Raw genomic sequence first — 22,808 nt, 5'->3', positions numbered from 1 at the left:
TTTTCATAAAGCTCACTATACCCATGGGTGTCAAAGCACTACCACTTGGGAAGAAGAATGCCAAGAGAAACCACTGCGCTACAATCACAGAAGGGAGAAAAGCCATGTTTTCAGTTGCTTGCAGAAGGTCATATAGGATTTTAAGCTTGCAATGTGTGTAGGCAGTGTGTTCCACAATTTAGACGCTGCTACAGAAAAGGAGTGACTGCCTCATCTGGTTTTCTGGAGTCTCGGAATCTTCACCTTCCTAAGAGAAGAAGATCTAAGCTGTCTCTTAGACTTAGGGGAATACCAATGAAATAGTGTACTAAGGGTTAATGGCCCCTGAAGGTGCAGATCCAGATAAACCATACAGAGCACTTTAAGTCACCCACTTCTTAACTGGCAGCCAGTGCAGGGAACACAAGCCTACCCTGACTGAAAGGAGTTGAGGTGCATCCAACACCAGGCAGGCTGCTGTATTTTGAATGACCTGCAGTTTGTTCAGCGATGACTTATGACTGTTTAAGTATGATGCACTGCAATAGTCAAGGCGTGCTTTGATTCATGCAATAACTACTGCTGCTATGAGTTCAACTGGTATAAGAGGAAACATATTTTGCAGAATTTTAATAATAAAAAAACAAGAACTCATGTCAAACAAAGTCAAAGGTAAGGGTATTATCAAAAGTGATCCCTAGGTTTTTCGTGGCAACAACTGTGTAGGTAGAAGACCACACCTCTCTGACAACCACAATTCTGACCACACAGAATGTTGCTCCCCAAAGACCTAGGTCTCAGTCTTTTCGGCATTTAATTTCAAACCATTAACCTTCATCCAAATGCTGATATCCGTGATCCAGAGTTTGAATTTCTCTACAACAGGCAACATGTTGTTAGATGTCGAGATATCCAGACGAAGATCTGGGTATCGTCCACATAGGACAGTACCTGAAAGCTGAATGACCACACCACTTTTGCCAGGCAAGAAACCAAGATTAAACAGTGTGTATCCGAGGGAGAACCCCTGCGGAACCCTACAAGAGAGCTGAAATGGTTCTGCATTGAAGCACCCACAACTGACAATGTGGGTCCTATTTGCCACAAAGGAACCCAGAAGGTCCAAAGTGATATCCCTCAACCCTGCTTGGCGCAATCTTCGCACCAAGCGGGTTGGGGTTGGGGATATCGTATCAAATGCCGCTGACAGGGCACGCATTACCAAGTTGGCCCCACCTCCTTGATCCACCTGGCAACCAATGGAATCTGCTGTGGCAACCAGTGCCGATTCAGTACTATGACCACTCCGGAAACCATTCTGTCAGGGGTCCAGATGGTCTTGGGTGATAATAAACTTGGCCAGTTTCTGGTTAATACATTTTTCAAAAATGTTGTCCGGTGCAGGCAGAAATTAGGTGAAGGTCGTCTGGATCTCCATTAGGTTTCTTTTTTAGGGGAATAACTATTACCTCCTTCCAGAATTGTGGGAACACTCCTGTTGTTATTTTCTGGTTGTAGAAGTTGTAATCCGATCCGGAACAAGGTGTAAAACTCTGAAAGGACAGGGGTCATCCAGTGAGCGAGATGTCAAGCGCATAAGAAGATTTTTTTACTTTCATGAAGGATACAGGGGGAAAAGTGGACGTCGTTAAGGTGGAATACTGATTATTTTGAATCTTCTGTCACCCTCACCACTAATCTTTTATAGGTTCCGGAGTAGCGTGCTACCCACCAAAAAAGAACTTCCACACCTCATCAGGGGTAACAAGCGCTATATAAATACAAACCGGTTTCTCCCTTCTCTATCCCTCCACTATCCTTCTCAATCCAAATAATCTGACTGACATATCCACCACTCAAATTACTTTCATATTGTCACTATACTAATTCACCACTAATCCTTTATGGGTCCTGAAGTAGCTTGCTACTCGCCGAAAAAGCGCTTTAAACACACCATCAGGAGCAGCAAGCAGTATACAAATGCAAACCTTTTTTTTTATTTGTTTATTGAATTTTCAAACAAGAAAACATAACAATCAATGTCAAACAATAAGATGAAATGAAAAATAAATCAGTCACAGTGCACATATACAGAAATTCAGGGAACATGCCTGATTTCAAAGCACAGGTTCACAGGGTTGTACAGTAATGGGGTGAGAGCATCCCAAGGAAGTCTTTGTACAATCATTGTTGGGGAGCCGCACCAACAGTACGGAGACACAAAACTTGGAGACAATTCCAAGGTAGAGCCCCCGCAACAGCTTACAGAAGCAACACACCAAGTCAGCACATGGACCGAGACCCAAAGGGGAAACCAATGACACCCAACCGCTGCCCACAGAAAAATCCCCACTGCAATAAAGAGACAAATTCCATAAATACCTAGTTTACGCTTTACCCATTAAATAACTCTGGTATAGGCTTCAGAAGTTCTTAGGACAACTTTGGGGAGGGAGCAATTCACTGTATAGTTCGGATTGCGTATTGCAATATACCATGTCTTTAGCCCATTGCGCTGCAGTGGGAGGTGGCTCTCTGGCCCAGCGCATAACAACCACACGTTTAGCTAATATCTTTACGTATATGCTTTGAGAAGCCAAGCTGGGCCAGCAATGGGTACGGGTTCAGAGACTCTCCTGTGATGTCACTAAGGTTACGTAGAATGGCTATTCGATAGTTGGCTACGTCTGGACACAGCCCGGCCATATGGATAAACCCCGCGGGACCCATACCACATCTTTTGCATCTCGCTGTGTCCCGGTGGCCATATTTGTGTATGCGGATCCGGGTGTAATATACTCTGTTGATAAATTTTAAATGTATAAGACATTGTCGTCCGTTCAGAAAGACATGCCGTGTAGCCTCACAACAATAGCGCCATGTATCGTCATCTAATGCCATTTCTACATCAATTTGCCAGTTAAATCTGGCTTTGGTGAAGTGATTCTTCCGATAGTCTTTTGCTAAATTGTAGATATTGGAAACAACCTTCCAGGGGGGGGGACTCTGTACGCAGCAGCAGGGAGAAGGGAGCAACTTCCAGCGGTTCAATCAGTTTGTCTCATAGAATGTCTCGAATCGCATGTCTGACCCTATAGTAATGGAACGAGGTCAATGAGGTGACATCTTGCCTGTCCGAGACGATCTCATCCCATCCCTGTCCCTGCCCGTCCTCGAAGAGGTCATCAATGTGAGAAATATCGAGAAGTGACAGAGCGCGCAGCACCCCCGATTCAGTAAGCACCGGCAACCATAGACACAAGTCGACAGGAGTGAGTGGAGAATACAAAATAGAAGCCACCTGCCGTTTCAGTATGTTTTGCCACGCGTGTGTGATAGCATTTATGGAGTCTAGAGTACATGTGCGTCTATATGGCGCCCAGAACAGATATGCAGCCAGTTGGGAGGGCGCAGCAGCTACCCTCTCTATATGCAGATGGTGAGGGGCGGTGATTGTTGGTGCAGCCAATAAAAGGCAGGCGAGTACTGCGCTGCGTGGTAGTACAGTTCCATGTCTGGGGCACCCAGACCACCCACAGAGTAGGAGAGCGTAATGATATCCCATCTAACCCGGGGTTGTTTACCGGCCCAGGCTAATTGCATCAGCAGAGATTTAATGTGCTTACAGAAGGGGCTGGGGGAATCATCGGTATGTTTAAAAACAAGAACAGGAACCGAGGGAGGACTACCATTTTCATTAAAGAGATGGGACCAATAAGGAACAATGGGAGTCGCACCCATCTATTGACGTCGTCTTCAAGTTTAGCGACCACCCTGCCATAATTCTCGTTAAGTACCACTTTGGAATTCGTGTGCACCTGAATGCACAAATAACGCACAGAGTCAGTAGTCCAATGTAACGGGAATTCCAGTTCGATGGGGTCCATGGCCGGTGTGAGGGGGAAAAATGGTGGACTTGGTCCAATTGATCCGGGGACCAGAGAATTCACTGTAACGTACCACTTCCCTCAAAACCGGGGATAGGTTGGTCACAGGATCTCTGATATACAAGAGAGTATCGTCGGCATAGGTGGAAATTATTAGCTTATATCCGGGGAAACGTATCCCTCTATGGCTACGATACTCACTAAGTGCGCAAGCCAAAAGCTCGGCCACTATAGCATAAAGGACAGGCGATAGCGGGCACCCCTGACGGGTCCACTAGAAATTTTAAAAAGGGAGGTGACCAGATTACCCACCCTGACCCTGGCAGTAGGGGATTTATAAAGGACTGACACAAGTTGGAAGAAGAGGTTGCCAACACCCATCCACCTAAGACCAGGATCATAAAGTCTCACTCAACCGAATCAAAGGCCTTCTCGGCATCCAAAAATATCGCAGCGGCCCTGACTTCGGGATTAGTGTGTTGGATGACTCTGAATACTGTGCGCAAGTTATGGGTCAGGGTACGTCCCAGCACAAATCCTGCCTGTTCAGGACTGACCAATATCTGCACCAATAGAGCTAAGCGGTTGGCTAGTATTTTGGCGAATAATTGGTGTCGACATTCAACAATGAGAGCGGTCTAGACGATGAGCATTCATCTAGAGGCTTGCCTGGCTTCGGGAGGGTGACTAGCAGGGCCTCCCGCATAAAACGATGGCATCATTCCACTCCCTCCCATTTCTTCAAAAAGGGTAATCAAGTGGGGGACAAGGAGCTCTCTAAACTCCTTGTAGAAGGCCACAGTTAAGCCATCTTGCCCAGGAGCACTTCCGGATCGCATAGATTTCAACGAGTCGTGGATTTCCCATGCCTCAGGTGGCCTCATCAAGTATTCCCTGTGTTCATCCACCAACCAGGGAAGTTTTATATGTTCTAGATAGTCCAGGGCTTCCTCGCTCCCTCCTGTCAGTCTGGTTTGATAAAGTTTGGAGTAGTAGTCTCTAAATCGATCAGCAATGGCATTGGGATCACTCAGGACCTCGCCAGAAGCCGCCCAAATTTCTGTGACCCCAGTCGCCTCCCGTCTACCCCTCAGGACAGCCGCGAGAGTAGTGCCCGGGCGCTCACCTTCCCGTAAGCTATAGCTACTAGCATACTTCCCTAGGAATTTGACTTCTCTATCGGCGGTTTCATGATATTCATCCAGTGTAGACTTTAATTCCGCCACCTGGTTGGCACGAACTACTAAGGCCTCCCTCTAGAGGGTGGCAAGTTTCCTTTCCAGAGTTACCAGAGATTCCCTGATGGACCGAAGCACCCCCGAGTGTTTAGTCATAGCGATCCCTTGAAGGCCTCCCATGTCATAGCAAATAGAGGAACAGAGCAGATATTAGTGTCAAAGAAGATCTCGATGGCTTCCGCCATTTCAATCTTGAACACGTTGTCTAGTAGGGTATAGGGCGGGAACCTCCAGGTGAAAGGAGCAGGCTTTTCTATGGGGTATCAAAGTTTAATTGTACAGGAGAGTGGTCGGAGTATGAGCATGGGTGAACCTCACACCCGCAAACTGCAGTGAAAAGAGCGAGTGACAAACCAATATTCAATCCTAGTATACAGGTTGTGCGGGGCTGAATAGTGTGTGTAATGCCCCGCTCCACTATTTCTGGAGCGCCACACATCTACCTTACTTAGTTCTCTGATTGCATCCTCTACAGTTTTAGCCGATATGATTGGCGCCGCACTGGGCCCCCGGAGCAATCCAGAGCGGGATTAAGTGTACAATTAAAATTGCCTCCCCAGACTATCGGAAGCAATGTCCATCGCCGCAAGCGCACTAGGAGCTCTCTAAAAAATTGCGGGTTATCATAATTGGGGCCATGTACATTAACCATAATGAACTCCATTCCTTTCCCCTCAATCTTGGAAATGGCAAACCTACCCTCCTCATCAGTCTCTAATGCTTCAAGGGTAATACTGCTTCTAGGGTTGATCCATGTGAGCACCCCTTGAGCATGCGTGGAGTAGCCTGCAGCGTGAAAAGCCCCATGCAGCAGTTTATTAGTCAGCATCTGGGAATCTGTGGGCTAGTGAGTCTCCTGTAGGAGTGCAACGTCAATACTGTGTCTGTTGAAGTAGGCAATCACTATCCTAGTTTTCCGGAAATCGTTTAGGCCCCTAATATTCCATGTTAGGAGCTTCAATCCATCACCCTGGTGTCAACATAAGGGATTGTTTAAGCAGGAATGTCACAGCCATGTCTAGATATGGATGCCCTCCAATCTCCGCCCCACCTCGAGGCGTCCCTGTTGAAGTGGATGAACGCAAAGTACACTCTGTGACCGAGAGAAGACAATATGAGAATAAACAATACTTAGAATTTCCCACCCACCACCCACTCATGCAAACCCCAAAAGAGCATAGACAGCACCCTCTCATCCCCCACCCTCCCAAATAAAGACCATAAACCAGCAAGAACAGTACGGTGAGTAACACACGGGGCGTATGTTACCTTACTACCGCAAAGTACACTACAATAGAACCATAGAATGCCATCGAATACACATCTGGTACATCAATGCTTAATAATGACAAAGCTGTCCTTACATCAATAATAGTCCGGCGCGCACCATCCATGTCTACAGGATAGAGTATCTGCCTGCTGGGCCCACAGTCAAAACAATTTAACAAGTCCCTGCCCCACCAAACGTGTTAATTAAACAATTCTTGCAATACGCTGACTGCGTGTCTCAGGAAGAACAGGAGCAAGGAGTCGGGCTGAAGATCGCAATCTGATGGATGCAAGGGAGGGGGGGGGGGAGGGCAGGATTGCACCTGGAGTCTCTGCGAGTCCTAAGCATGAGGTATTTAGGAGAGGCCGTGCTATTCCTCCCCTCCAATGGCGCTACCAGCTGCCTCATCCAGCCCCCCGGTTTCTTGGCCACACCTCGTTGTCTTGGGCAGATCCTTCAAGGCTTTCTGTAGTGATTTAGGGTCAAGGAAGATTCTGGATTGACCATTCATATTGACCCTCAGCCTGGCGGGGCAGAGCCTGACGTAATCGATGTTGTGATCCCATAGGCGCCGTTTCAGATGGACTAATTGACGTCTGGCTTCCTGCACCTTCATGGTAAAGTCAGGGAACAGTGAAATCGTGGAACCCTCGAACTGCAGGACTCCTTGTGCTCTGGCTTGCTTCGGGGCCGCATCTCTGTCCCTATAGTTGAGGAGCTACGCAATCACTGGGCGCAGCGGAGCACCCAGGGGAGGTATAGGGCCAAGCAAACGGAATGGGGTGCACGCTCCACCACGAAGATATCTGAGAAAGTTTTGCGGTCTAGAAGTGTGAACAACAGTTTTTCAATGAACACCTCCATATGCCCACTGAGGTGGATTCCGGCGGCCCCGTGATTCTTATATTGCTTCTCCTTTATCTCGCCTCCAAATCTCTGCCTTTTCCTGCAGCACGATCAGTGTTTTTGCCAACTGCTTTTGGGCTGTGTCGACCTCTGACTGCGCCTCCTGCACCTCATAGACCCTCCTCTTGGTCAAGTCGATACGTTCAGCGTGTTTTTTGAGGCGCTCCGACATTCTGTCCATCCGGTATGCAAGAGTATCAATTTTACAGTCTATGGTTGAGAGGCTTTTCTGTAGGATTTTCTGCATCGTTGCGGGTATCTGCTTAAGGTCCCCTGTCACCTCCTCCGTCATGTCGGCCTGCTACGCAGAAGGGTGAGCCGCTTCTGTGTCTCTAGACCTCGATTTACGTTGCTCAAATTGCAGCTTGGATTGGGTTCTGTCGACCTTGCCCATGCTGGGCCGCAGGAAGCGAGGGCCCCCAACACCACCCAATCCTATTTTACTAAAGAGCCAGGCACAGCATCAGGGAAAATCACGGGCTTCACTCTTCAAGGGCTGAGGCCCAGAGTAGTAGTAGAGGATGCCAACCAGTCAGTAGCACCAGACTCTCACTGCAAGCAATGCGGTTGAGGGGAACCACTCTAGCGCAGCTGAGTAACACCCACCAGATCTTCGCCAGGCTAGCTACTGGGAGGTGAGCCCCAGGCAAGCAGGGGGCAAGGGCCCATCCAGGGTGCAGGCAGGGCTTTGCAGGGCAGCAATGCAGAATAGAGCCTGGGTGGAGTAACTACATGTCAAAGCACATCCAGGAAATTACACAAGTTAGGCAGCCTTGCACATGTCCCAAGCAGATAGAGCCTAAGAACCCACCGCAGAAGTTCCCAGCACGCCGATCCTCACGACGGTGCTCCGCTGTATGCCACAATAGGATTAGCAGCCGGGTTGGTCAGCACAGGCAGCTGGGCCTTTCAGGGCCAGATCAGCACTGCCGCGCGCAGCAAGGTGCCAGCCGCTGGGCCCACTGAGCAGATAGGGCCGGTGATCTCCTGCGGTGCAGCTGCGAAGCAGCAAGGCCTATTCCAGCACATTACCTTAAGTTGTCACTATTCTGCAGGATGATGTCTCCAATCCTGGGGGAGGGCAGCATAGTCCACTTTCAGACCCCCTGAGCCCCAACACTGTCTCAGGCGAGCACACCACACTCGCGTACCAGGATACGGCGGCTGACCACAGGGCCGTCAGCCAGCAACCGCCACACAGCCCAGTAGACGCGGCTCCACCAGGCCTCGTTCCTGGGGGTCAGCCGATCTGACGTGCGCCTTCCGTTCACCAGCGCACTCATAAGGGGCAACATCAAAGTGTGTGGCAGAATGTTGCACCCGCGGCCGCGTGTAGACCGCTTGTGTTCTCAGGGGCTCTACGATCCTCACATCCAGCTTCATGCAGGCAGACCAGACGTGGATCGCGGCCTGTCATCACGGCGTGGGAGCCGCAAGCACAGGCTGTATTCGCCTCAAGTCCCCAGAGCACTTAGGTTGCGGGCGAAACGTCGTCAAACGCCGGCACTGTCTCGGGATGCCTCCTGCTGCCAATTACAGCTTACAGGGAGTGCATGGATGTAGGATTAATGTTGGAATGGAGCGATGACTTGCGGAGCTTCAAAGCGCGGCCATCTTAGGCTCCGGCAAGCTCCGCCCACCTGTAAACTTTTTCCCTTCTCTATCCTTCCATTATCCTTCTCAATCCAAATTACTGACTAACATATCCACCAATCAAATTACTTTCATATTTTCACTATACTAATCTACCACTAATCCTTTCTGGGTTTCAAAGTAGCGTGCTACTCGCCATAAAAGCGCTTCAACACCCCACCAGGAGTAGCAAGCCATATATCAATGCAAACCTTTTTAGCTCGTCTATCCCTCTACTATCCTTCTCAATTCATATAACTGACTAACATATCCACCAATCAAGTTACTTTCATATTCCACTATACTAATTCATCAATAATCCTTTATGGGATAGCGCGCTAATCGCCGAAAAAGCGCTTTGACGCCTCATCAGGGGAAGTAAGCGCTATATAAATGCAATTACAATACAATATAATAAGGGAGGCCTATTCTCATCAACCTTAAAGTCAGAGAAGATCTTCAGGATCTTATCTCTGAAATAAACTGCAATGTTGTTGCAGAAGCTTTGGGGGTTCTCCAATGAATGCTCGACTGGGGGAGTGGAGAGCTCTTTGACCAATTTGAAGAGCTCGTTGGGGGTGGAGCTGGTAGATCTTATTTTAGGAGGCTTTTGCAGCCACTATGGCACCCTTATACAAGAGAATAAACTCTTTATGTTTGCGTTTCTCCTCTGAAGTGACAGTTGCTCCCCTCCTCCATTCTCACCTCTGACATTGCTGCCTGAGGTATTTTAGTTTATCTGAGTACCAGAGTGCGGATGTTTTAGTTCTAGTGCCAGTCTTGTTTTTAATTTTGGCATTTTGTTCAATTGCTGCCGTCACTGATATTCTGCAATAAGTACTCGTATGTCTCTTTTATTAATGCTGCGATGGAATATGACTATCTAGCATGCGAAAAAAAATCCACTGGCAAAGCAAATAGGACTCGCCGTTTGATTTTATAAATGTTTTCTTATTTTTATTTACCATTCCAGTCCGCTCCTTTCTCTAACTGTACAAAGGAGAAAGATGCGTCTTGGTAACAAATCACTGCTGTAAGGCACTCAGATAAAGTTAAATAAAATAACTAAACTGAAAAGACCAACAAAAAAATACAGGGCAGGGGAACAACGGAAAAGCACAGTGGGGTATATGAAAACAAGCGGATCCAACCACAGAGGGGTGGGTGAAGCAACAACTGAGCTGTAGAGCATATGGGGCAACAGAGATGTGACAGGGAAATCTGAGCATAGAGGGAGGTAGAGAGAATAGAAACATGCACTCCCAAGGAGTCTTGTGGGCTAATGAAAAAAGTAGTTCCTTGAATGTAAATAGTGGAAGGATACAAATCTTTCACTCAAAAGGATAATTAAGAAGCTCCAGGGGAGCAACTAACACAAGAAGAGGAAAGAAAGTTCTAAAACAATAGATAGCTAAAGGAGCCTCAATCTAAGAACTATAAAACAGTATAGTTCAATGTGAGGTTAGTCTGTTTGAAAATGAACAGAATAAAACAAATTATTGCATGAATTAAAGGCTTTTCCAGGCCATTATTTCTATCTGTTCCTGTAAACATAAGCAAAGTTAACTATATGAATTTACTTCCATGATTTCTGGATTGATTAAGCTATTTGAAAAGGAAAGTTTCTTTTCTTTTCTTATAAACTTCCATTTTGCCCACTTTTCTCGGTGACCAGAGCGGTTTCCTCAAGGAATGCAAAATCTTCGTTGTGGGGAAGTAAGGGCAAACATCACTGTAAAGAGAAGGATGGGAATTCAATCCTCTAGGCAAATAAGGCAACTATATTGTAGAAGAAAAAAGAAAGAACAAATATCTAGAATCAGAAACATTGCCTGGACTTAACTTATCATTTTAGATAAATAAAGCTAGATGGAACAGGCAGGCATTGGAAAAAACGTTAAATCCATTTAAGTAATAGTTTTGTCATGAAGACAGCCATCCTGATCAAAATGTAGAGAATGGGCTCTTGCAGGGGGAAAATTATTCTTTAGCGAGACCACTTTGTGTCAGCAAGCTACAAAAAGGGTACTAAAATCTACCATCTTTCACTCCGTTGAGCCGAATATTTTAACCCTGTTGGAAACTGGTGTAATGGGCTATTAGCACATGGTAGTAGTGACTATGGGATCTAAACAGGAGATCTAAACTCTTTGGACCCGTCATGGGAGTCCTTCAGCATATTTCCATCGACCGATAAACTAAACCAAGGGGCTCACACACCATGGACTGTAAAAGTCAATAAAAGCTAAACATCAGATGTGCGAGTAAATGTGTTGTACTTGGTTGACATGCCATTGTCCTAATGCTGCACCCAGAAAGGGGCATCCACTGAATGTGGACAAATTACAAATAGAAGTAGGTAATAACACTGTACTCTCCCCAGCATTCTAATTGTTTCGGGTTTTTTTATGCACATCCACCAGTCGCTAACGGCATGAGGGACTTCACTACAAAGCAGAAAATATGAATAATCCTGAGATGGAATGATCTTGATCATAAAGTTCCAATTATTAAACATGCCCGTCTCCAATGGGCACTAAATCATCTTAATCTTTATTTAATCACAATCATAACCACAGCTACAGCCAACGCGATTCATTCCTTTTCTGTTTTCATGGCTAATAACTTTGGTACACAGTCACACAGTAGAATACATTATCTTGCTTGACCAATCTCGATAAAGCAACAATGATATCTGCCACATTCTGCTCTGAAGCCTACTTCAAGACTTAAAAGCTGCGAGTCCTCATCAAGCAAAAAGGAGCTGTAGGAACTGCCCGAAAGATGAAATGGGACCTAGGTCGTTGCTAGCAGCACTACACTTTGAGAAATGACCAGCTACAGTAGCCATGTTCCAGCACCTAATAAGTACACATAGTATAGTATGACTACAAACTAAATATTACCAACTGTACTATCATATTAAAATTACAAACTGAAACATTGCTAATATCTGTAAGTAGCAGTGGGCTCTGTAGTCAACACCGGACAAGATTCAGTAGTCAACACCAGACTAAATTCAAACAGCCTCTATCTCTGCACTGCCACGTAAAAACCACTAAGTATACCAAGTGTCCCAAAACACTTTAATCCGCATACTTGCTGGTTTAGGGAGGAAAGAAAATACAACTGATTCCCTTGGGGTTATGTAAGAAGTAGAAGACCCAATCAGATTTAGAAATCTATGCCTAATTCATAAATGTTTTCTTGGTTTCACTCCCCCTAGAGCTAGAGTAAATTAATCCATACTCAACAAACCCTATTTCTGAGATCACAATATAAACAAGCATTTGCAATGCAATAGGTCTAGCATTTGCAAGAGTTTGAGCTATTGGCATTGTCAGTATCACATTCATACAATACAATACAGACATAATAAGCAATCAATTAAAAAAAAAACAATCCTTGATGACTAGGCTTTTTCATTTTGAAGACATGACTTCCTGAAGAGCCAAGGTATAAGAATCCTCAAATGTGCATGTGATAGAAATTTAATAAAATGGTAGCCATATGACAGAATGGTAGAGACTACCCTACCATTCATTAATAGAGACCACAAAAGGGCCAGTGCCTAGAGTGCAAATAGGACAGAAAACGTACTACAAAAATTCAGAAGTAGTTCAATCTGATTAACTGATACATTAAAATGGATTAAATGAGCATAAAACATAAAAGTCTATCCCGTTAAAATTAACAGCGCTACAATTCCATGTTTGGTACAATTCTTAATCATTGGAAATAAGATCAGTTAAAAAGTAATAAAATACAAAAGAGTTAGGTAGGTTACATGTTCAGTGCATGCCCTTCTGCTAGTCCACATTTTGCAACTGTACAGACGATTGGTGTGCTGGAGTCTGATTTTGAGATACGTAACGCCACGTTATGACAGCTGGTGCCTAACTGTTTGCAGATAGGGGCTATCCACATAGATCTCATTTGGTGGTACCTAGGGCAGGCAAAGAATATATGACTAATGGTTTCAGCTGCACAGGAGCAGACAGGGCAAATTACAGAAGCAGAAGGATGCTGGGACCAGGAGGCTACAAAGGTGTTAAGGGGGAGGGAACCAAATCTAAATTGCAGGAATAGTTTCTTATCCTGAGCGTTAGTAAGGACCTCCAGGTAATGCTCAAAGGCACCTTCCAGTTCGAATTCCATAAAAGTGTCAAACGACCCCCAATTGGATGGGAGATGAGGAACTGCGCATCCCAAATTCCAGAAATGTTTCTTAAGTTGGGCTTTGGTTGGGAGAGATTCTGGAGTAGTAGTGTCCCAAATAGCTTCCATTGCTAGAGTAGAAAACAGAGATTTCACCGTGGTTATAGAGCAAATTTTCTTATGGCGATCTAACGCATGAAGTTCGTCCAGAGCAGCAGCATATGGATATAGCTCGGGGTTGTTTTTAGACGTAGCAAAAGGAGCAGGGGGAGTAGCTGAGCCTTTTGTACAATCTTAAATTTACCCAGGTCGAGTCTCAGCGGTTGCAGAGCGGTGCTCTGTGGATGGGAGCAAGGTGATATCAGAAATGTGTTTTCAGTCACTAATAGTGCATCCAAATTTTGTTCCAACCCATATGAAGCTGCTCCCAAAGCTTTATGATCGTAAATACAGATGGGGGCAGATATTGGCTTGCTCACTGACATCTTATGTTCTTTAACCAAAGCACCCGAGATACGCCTTAGTTGGATATTCTGCCATTTAACATGAGATCTCCAAGAAAGGTCGTCAGAGAGGGTGATACCCAAGTAATGGAAGGTATTCACTCTCTCTAGTGGTTGCCCATCAAGAAAAAGCTTCCCCTTGAAGGATCGATGAGGGTTGATCATTATGAGCTTTGTCTTTGTAGTATTAATCTCAAGCCCTCTCAGTACACAAAAGGACTCAAAGCGTTTGAGAAGGGACTGTAGGCCACTAGGTGTCTTAGAAACTAACAGGGTGTCGTCAGCAAAGTGTAAAGTTGTCACTTTAACCCCCTCCAGGGTTGGTGCATCAGCTGGGCTTTCAGCAAGAAACTGGACGACACCATAGATAAAGAGATAAAAGAGAGTGGGCGCCATTACGCACCCTTGGCAGACCCCTCTATCTACCCTAATCAGACAAAATTCAGTAGTCAACACTAGCCTAGATTCAAACAGCCTCTATCTCTGCATTGCCACGTAAAAACTACTAAGTATACCAAGTGTCCCAAAACACTAATCCGCATACTTGCTGGTTTAGGGAGGAAAGAAAATACAACTAATTCCCTTGGGGTTATGTTAGAAGTAGAGGACCCAATCAGATTTAGAAATCAATGCCTAATTCATAAATGTTTTCTTGGTTTCACTCCCCCTAGAGCCAGAGTAAATTAATTCATCCTCAACACACCCTATTTCTGAGATCACAATATAAACAAGCATTTGCAATGCAATAGGTCTCGCATTTGCGAGAGTTTGAGCTATTGGCATTGTAAATGATAATGCCTTTTATTTATGTGTTTACAATACCTGCAAGTGGTGCGTAAACACTGCTTGCAGGTTTTGTATACACATAAATAAAAGGCATTGTCATTTACAATGCCTATAGCTTAAACTCTCGCAAATGCGAGACCTTGTGGCACCCACTCTTTAGCTTTCACATTTGTAAGCTAAAGCGCGGGTGTCGCATTAGCTTACAAAAGTAAAAAAATATAAAAATCTTTTTTTTCCATTTCTTTACTTGGAAGCAATCGCTGCAGCTACGCATTAGCTTAAGATGTTGAAAGATAAAGCACGGGTGCCGCAATTATAACAGAAGTAAATGAATAGAAACAAAATGGCGGCCGCAATTGTGGCACCAGCGCTTTAGCTTTGAACATCTTAAGCTAAAGCGCGGGTGCCGCAATTGCTTCAAAAGTAAAGCAATAGAAAATAACTTTTTTTTCTATTGCTTTACTTTTGAAGCCATTGCGGCACTCGCGCTTTAGCTTAAGATTTTCATAGCTAAAACGTGGGTGCCACGATTGTAACAAAAGTAAGGAAATAGAAAAAAGCATGAGGCAGTACGCATTTTTTTCTATTTATTTACTTTAATTGCTATGGCGGCATCTGCGCTTTAACTTTGAACATATTAACCCGTTGCGTACTTCTGTCGGCCAACGGCCGTCGCGCACACTACCTCCGTAGTGCTGCGCATGTCCGTTGGCCGACGAGACCCCACCCACTGATCAAAGGTGCCGCACCGCGATGGAATTTCCGCCTCGGTAAAAGGGTTAAGCTAAAGCGTGGGTGCCGCAATTGCTCCAAAAGTAAACACATTTGTTTACTTTTAAAGCAATTGCGGCACCCGCGTTTTAGCTTCTTAAGATGTTCAAAGCTAAAGCGCGGGTGCCGCCATGTTAAAAAAGGTAATTAAACAAAAAATAAAGGCATGCGGCTGCGTCCGGCCAGCAAATAAGAAAATAAAAGCACGCCCGCCATTATAAACATTGAGGGAAAGCGTATTCTGCCTACAACAGCAGGCAGGACAAAGCTATTTAAGAAATTAGTGCTCGGAGGCTGTAATTAAAGGCACACAAGTAACATGTGGTGTCCCCGCCACCATTCACAAAGGACAGGGGCAGGAGCCAATTAAAAAGATGGGCAGAAAATGGGCGGGGCTTTATGTCCTTATCCTGAATACAGCGTGTCTCGAAGAAACAGCGCAAGCCAGCCTAGGCAACACCTAAAAATGTGATGGCACTTTCAGAGGTCTTCTCTAGTGCATCCTCCATCCGTCATGGATCCTAATGAGTTGAATGTCCTACAATTACCATTAAGTATTTAAACATCATACTAAATGAAAGCTGCTGTCTAATATCCTAACTGTTTAAATAACTGGCTGTAGGCAATAAGGCGACCAGTGCCTAGAGATGATGATGCTATATTAATGTTATCTATACTTATTAATGTGGGCGGCGAATGGGAGAAACCAAGGATTCTGCTGTGAACAGTGGTGACGAGTGGCTTTCAAGGCAAGAAATCCAGCCAATGATAAGAGTAGTACTATTGGATTAACTAGAGGTTATACTTTTGGACACCATTATGTTGTGGCCATGGTGAGGGACTACAATGGGGAACTATCTTGTCTACATCAAGCCTAATTGTAAACGTAAACACCCAGGAAGGTTAGATGGTCATCTCAATGACTGATGGATGCCGCTCATTGTCTTGCACTAGCAAGTAGTGTTATTTTATATTTAGCAAGTCAAGATGGCAGAGCTGTTTATATTAGCTGCTCTCATACTTTACCCAAGATTTGTTTCTTGCTCACCATGTCCAAATACATGTACAAGACATCAAGCCCCTAATCTTAATGCATCTTAAAAGTACATAAGATCACAATTTTGAAACATACTTTGTTGGTGAGAAGCATATGTTTCCTAAGAACAGGCCAGTGAAGTGCTTAAGGAAATGGTGTATAAAGGCCTGGAGGACCTATTCCCCACATTGCATAATGGTTTGATGAGGAAGGTCAACTATGTAAGTCATTGTTCCTACGTTCAGATTTGTTTAGTTGTTCACATTGTCTTTTTTTTTTAACCATATTTTATTGGCATTTAATTCTCATTATCACAAGCAGTACTTTATGACAAATTAGTTCTTGACATATAGGATACCCGGCCTGTGAACAATCGCAAATCCTTGAACTCAAGAAAAAAATAGAACAGTTCCCGCCTCCCCCTTGCCCCCTGGGTTGCATTGGAACATGTATAATATTGTGGCAGCCTGTTAGTGGCTGCATAAAGATGTGGGGCTCAGAGGCCGTGCAGAGTGATAGCCGGGATTGTGTGTGTTAAATTTGGTGCTCTCCTAAGCCATTGCCTTGGGCCGCGTCAGCGGCTTTAGGGGAGCCTCCCTCTTCCGTGTCATCCTGTCCAGAGGCTATCAGTTCATCCACTAAGGTTTCCCAGACTTTTGCCCTGTCCTTCTTGCCAATCCCCCGACTGGCTTCCCTAAACAGTAGCCTGCTTTCCGCACCCGCCCACTTTTCTAATTCTGTTCTCCAGGTGGTGGTCAGTGGGCCTCTTGGGGCCTTCCAGTTCCTAGCTATCTCCCTCTTGGCTAGGAAGTAAGCAAGGTCCTGAAACTTCCCCGTCCCCTTATTCTTGACCGTATGTGGGAACCATCCCAAGAGGAAGTGCTCTGGTGATTGTGGTAGCTCCTTATCAATCGAGTCGCCTATAACCTGTCGTATGTCACCCCAGAAAGTCTGCAGTAGGGAGCAGTCCCAAAACATGTGGAGTATGTGTGACTCCCTCTCCCCACATCTCGGGCAGGCTGCTGCTTCCGCACCAATGTACTTCCTAATGCGGGCCGGCGTTAAATAGGCTCTATGCATGACATAATAGTTAATCAATTTAAAACGTGCGTTCCTGGACGCTTTTGGTACGCACTCTAGAATTTTTTCCCAGTCCTTCACTGGTATTTGCTTACCGAGGTCCTCTTTCCATTGGAGCTTTAGGCGGTCCAAAGGCCTCCGCGCATCTGTCTGTATGGCCTTGTAAAGGCAGGACACCGTTTTAATTCTACCCACTGAGAGCGCCACATATCTGCACCCTGCCAATGCTCGCGGCTCCGTGCCCCCGCCCCTCCAATGTTCCCTAATCTTGCGAGTCAAGGCCCTGTGCTTCAGGAAGTGACCCCCAGGGAGGTCAAATGTAACCTGCAGGTCCTCGAAGGGTAAGAGTGCGGAGTCTCTGTACAGGTCACCCATGTCTCTCAGTCCCGTTTCTACCCAGTCCTCTAGCCCTGCTCAGTGCTCTCCCTGGGGGAGATACCGCAACATTGTCAGCGGTATGTCAGGAGAATAGGGAGCCACAGCGCCCACCTTCCTCAGGTATCTGGACCAACAGCGCGTGATCACCTTGATAGCATTAGTGTCCGATGGCGCGGTACGGCGGACTCGTAAAAGGATTTTTGCTAAGTTGGCAGTATCAGGCGCGTCCGGGCAGCACTCCCTGTCAGGATTGCTGTATGCCGCTAGCCATTGGATCAGCCAGTATAGCTGTGCAGCTAGGTAATAGCTCTCAAGGTCAGGCACCGCTAGTCCCCCCTCTGCTATAGGGCGACGCAGTGATGACAGTGCAACTCTCTGTCTACCTGTGCCCCAAAGAAAGGAAGTAACCATGGAGTCCAGGTCCATAAACATCGCCTGTGGGATCTACACTGGCAGTGTCCCAAAATAGTAGAGGAGGCGCGGCAACGTTATCATCTTTAGGACCGCCACCCTTCCAGCAACAGAAAGCGGGAGTGTGCTCCAGAAATCCATTGCCACTTTCGCCGCCTTCACTGCTTTGCCTACATTACCCTCCAAGAGGTGCGCTGCGTCATGATAAATTTGTACACCCAGGTATTGTAGGCATTTAGGTTCCCACACAGGCGCTCCAAAGTAAGCGGTGGAGGGGTGTCCGAGGTTAGCGGAAACAAACTGGATTTTTGCCAGTTAACCTGGTGTGCAGATACAGTGCCAAATCGGGCAGCATAGTGCGTGCCCCGTGGAGTTCGCACGCAGTATCGCGCAAGAAGATCAGAAGATCGTCTGTATTTAATGCTATCAGATGTCGGCCCGATGATGTCTCTAGACCTCTATAGTCCTGTCTGCTTCTGGCTCTCCATGGCCAGAGTAAACAAGAGGGGGGAAAGGGAGCAACCCAGCCTTGTTCCTCTCTCCGCCCCCAGCTTAGGTGAGATTACTCTTCCAGTGCGCACCCGGGCTGAAGGGCTGTGTACAGGAGCTGCACCCATTTCAGCAATCCCTCCCCCAGGCCCATCCGGGCCAGGACTACATACGGATATTGCCACTCCAGGCTGTCAAATGCCTTCTCTATGTCCACTGCGAGCACTGCTGCCTCCTGCTTATTGTACCCGTCAGAGTCCATGGCCGCTAGAAGGCGTCTGATGTTCGTAGCAGTGTGACGCCCTGGGATAAATCCCGCCTGGTCAGGGTGAACAAGATGAGACATATGTGGCAGTAATCGGGTCACGAGGATCTTACTCAAGATTTTATAGTCCATATTCAACATGGACAAGGGTCTGTAGGCCGTGTCATGGAGTTCCTTCCCTGGTTTAGGTATGGGGATAATAAGGGCCTCCCTGGTGCGGTCAGGTAGCTGCCCCAGTTATCGAGCCCTCTGGTACACTGCGGCCAGGTGACCCCTCACCTCTTCTGCGTACGGTGCAAAAAATTCGGCGGGCAGGCCATCTGTACCCAGCGTTTCATTACACGCCATTCCCTTGATGGCCACCCGAATCTCCCGCTGTGTGATATCCGCCTCTAGTAGCTCTGCAATTTCAGGGGTCATGCGTGTCAGTGGTAGATCAGCCAGGTAGTCCCCCATGTCCGCCAGCTCGCATGTATACGTTTTGGTATAAAGTGAGGTGTAGTAGCGTGCAAAAACCTTGTTAATCTTATGCTGAACAAATTGTTCCATTGTCTTGTTTTCCTCCTTTCCTCCAGGCCATTGTCCCTTATAAAGTTGGGGCTCAATCATGTCTCTTATGTATATGACCAGTGTGGTTAACATTCCTAGTTTCTGCACATGAGATGTACTTTTGTTTTTAGGCGTAACCATGAAGAGGCAGGATTGTGTTACTGTTTGCCTGACGGCTATATTGATGTACTAATGTGATTACTATGAGCTGCATAGCGCTCGCATGTAACAGCACTGCATATATTGAAAATGTCAATGGAGTTTGATTAAAATAAAACATTATCACGCATTGTTGAGGTGAATATCCTTGCTCTGTTTGAGAATCTCTGTAATATTGTCCTAATCTAATATTTTCTGATCCTGCCCACAATATTTTATTCAATGTGCTTGCTAATCACAGTCCAAGGAGGGTGGTTCCATGTTTTTTTATGTTGGTCACCAGCGTATAAAGCGTTGCCGGGCAAAGTTTACCCTCACCCATACTAGAGGGTGGCTACTTTCCCAACCACCAGACTATAAGAGACTGATGGTTTACAGCAGCTGAAATTATAGAGAGAGAGGGGTGCAGACCGGTTAAACTGAACTCTTGGGAAAATTCTACCAACCCTCTATATTTCAAATCTGTTTCGTGCAGCATTAACTGACGTCCTTCTCAAAACCCTTAATGTATGTGGTTAGAGGTAATATTTGGCATGTGTGTTGTGCAAGTGTAGGCTCGTGTACTGCAGAATGGGAGTACATGTGCTCTGCTGATGGTGTCCTTCATGAGAAAAGAGAGATTCCAGCTGTCATGTCAGAGAAACATTCCTTATGCATCTTCCTTTGCTTACCAGGAATAACCTTCGAATTTACATGCAGCAATTGACTAGTCCAGCATCTCCTAGACATAGAAATCTGATAAAAATCAGGTATGCCTCTTTTGAGACAGGATTGATTTGTTTGGCACGCCTGCCATGAGACAGTTCTAACAAATATCCATAGGTCCTTTCCCTTTGTCTAGTATTGGAAGCTGTTTAGAAACTCAAAAGTCAATGTTTCTCTGAATACACATTCGTTTAACCAATTGCTAACTGTGCCCACTACATCATGGAGAAAAACATAAAAGATGTGTTGAGATTTATTAGGCCAGAGTTGCAATTTTTGACTATAGCACACCCTGTGATTGGCCAAAGCTTTCCACCAGTCCCCCTTCTGAACTAGTCGTCCAGGAGCAATTTCTTGAGTTTGTGTGGGCTTCTCGATAAACCCTGCAGCATTAGGAAAGAGGGGGGTCTGACCAGAAACATGTATTTGCTGGTTTCCCCTTCAAGGCTTGAACAAACCTAGCACCCTGGACGAAACACTGGCGCAGAAGAAAATGAAACTGTAATAGCTGGTAAGTGGAGAGGAAAGGTACTCTGTACATGAAAATAAGAGGAATGCCCGGTGGGCTGAGCCATGAGGGAAATGAGTCGCTGCCAGATCTATGAGGACCTTGTGCCCAGCAGGCCAGAACCAAACCACAGAACACAAATTCAAAACAGTATTGATGTTCTGCAAGAGATGAGCAAGTACCGTGAAGGCAATTAGCTTGCATCACCCTTTTCCAGACAGCCAGGCACACAAGGGTTTTCCGTTTCATTGGCAGAGGCTAGTTGTCCTGATTTCATAACAAATAAAAACAATGTTCCACAGCTTACTTTTTCAAGAGATGTGGTTAATGTATGGCTGAACCTCAACCCTAAGTGCAAATTCACCCTGATTCAACATTTACATTGGAGACCACTTGTAGCTGTAATTCATGTCTACATTAACTGTCTCCCACAACCAGTCTGCTTATTGACTGAGGCTTATAGGATGAGTTTCCAACCAACAATTAAGCTCCTTTTCTATTGAGCAGGAAATAATTTGAGTGTGTGCGTTTTGTGCTGTTAAAACATACTTTGGCGATATTGTTTGCAAATTTTCAGCCGCAGAGGCTGAAATTGACTGAATTTACTTAACCGAAACCCATGGCTGTTGATAAAATAAGATTTAAGGTAGATTAATTATAGCAGACCCGATACATTTGAAGTATTCCTGTAGCACGTCTATCCATAGAGAAACACGGCTGAACTAAAAGAAATTAAATATAAAGATCAGAGAAAGCTTGTTATCTCAACCATGTAGGCGCTATAAACCTGGGGTCATGTCAGAACATTCTGGATTATTCTGCTGACCCAAGTTATCTGGTTAGACATAAAGACCTAGGCATCATCTTTCACATTCCCAGTCAGTTTACTGTGTGTGATTAGTGTTTCAGACCTGCTGCCACCTCCTGAAGTATGCCTAGACTGTTTAATATAGCAACCCTTGGGGAATCAAGTGTACAGAGTGAGTGCTGGGATGGAGAAAGGTCCCCTGCATGGCATTGGGGAGCCGACATCTTTGCCTCAAGTTTACCCTAGCAAGATGTAATGTTTTGACTCACCCCCTCATCAACTCACACACAATCATGTGTTCACTGAAGCCTTTTTCATGACATAAGAGGAGCCACAGCAGGGCTCTGATGTGAGAGGGGCACACCATGTGCATCCTCCCTTTCAGGGCGGTAGAGAAGTGCCAGTGGTACGAGAGACACCAATTTTAGTAAGCAAGGTAGGCTTTTAACATATCAAGCTGCACAAACTTTGGCAGGCCAGTAAACTAATGGGGCTAAAGAGTAAACTGTAAGATTAAATTGGGCTAAACAACGCGTTTCGTCCTGAATGGACATCATCAGGGCTCCAGTATCATACTGACATCTTGTGATACTCTTCAACCAAAGTTTTTGGGCACTGCCCGGCACGGGTCTTACTAGTCTTCTCTAAAGGTTTAAATAATTGATCTACTCAGTATTTATGGAAAGTCTGTGATTCTTCCTACTTGATTTCACTCGTGTTTCATCCCTCCAGTCTAATCTCTACAAACGTAGAACTCACATTAATTCCTCCAGTTTTAGTCCACTGGTTAACTCTCCTCCAAGACGATTGGTTATTCTAGTTCCTCTCCTTAAGGTAATTTCTTAATTTTCCTCCATTCATTTAATCCCGACAGCTATTCGTTGTGTCTTTCCTCAGCGCGACCCGATAAATCCCGCTGATCAGACTGAAGGGATGAAACACGAGTGAAATCAAGTAGGAAGAATCGCAGACTTTCCATAAATACTGAGTAGATCAATTATTTCAACCTTTAGAGAAGACTAGTAAGAACAGTGGTATGAACTTTGGTTGAAGTGTATCACGACAAGATGTCGGTATAATACTGGAGCCCTGATGATGTCCGTTTAGGACGAAACGCGTTGGCTGATTGAAATTGTAATGAACTGACAATAATTGGATGATCAGCAGTTTGAATTGAATCTATGCTGATTTGTAATAAAGAAGAAGAGTTTCTTTTTGAACCTACTGCCTGAGGACTTATCATTTTGAAGGACTTCAATAATTGATTGGCATACGAACTGATAATTGTGG

General features: G+C 45.5%; 1 protein-coding gene across 2 annotated transcripts in view; it reads right to left on the bottom strand.

Moving 5' to 3' along the window:
* Positions 1-22,808, bottom strand: part of SGCB (sarcoglycan beta) — a 290,526-nt gene that overhangs the window by 174,251 nt on the left and 93,467 nt on the right. Inside the window, exon 2 of one of the 2 annotated variants that reach the window (XM_085642108.1) lies at positions 1,449-1,532. The exons of the other annotated variant lie outside the window; for it this stretch is intronic. Coding sequence (XP_085498234.1) covers positions 1,449-1,532 — 84 coding nt within the window. The remainder of the gene's footprint in view (positions 1-1,448; positions 1,533-22,808) is intronic. 2 annotated transcript variants of the gene reach the window in all.

The sequence above is a fragment of the Triturus cristatus genome, chromosome 2_2 (assembly GCF_964204655.1).
Source record: "Triturus cristatus chromosome 2_2, aTriCri1.1, whole genome shotgun sequence".
Lineage (NCBI taxonomy): Eukaryota > Metazoa > Chordata > Amphibia > Caudata > Salamandridae > Triturus > Triturus cristatus.
The sequence above is the reverse complement of the archived record's forward strand: the minus strand, read 5'-3'. Positions and strand labels throughout refer to the sequence as shown.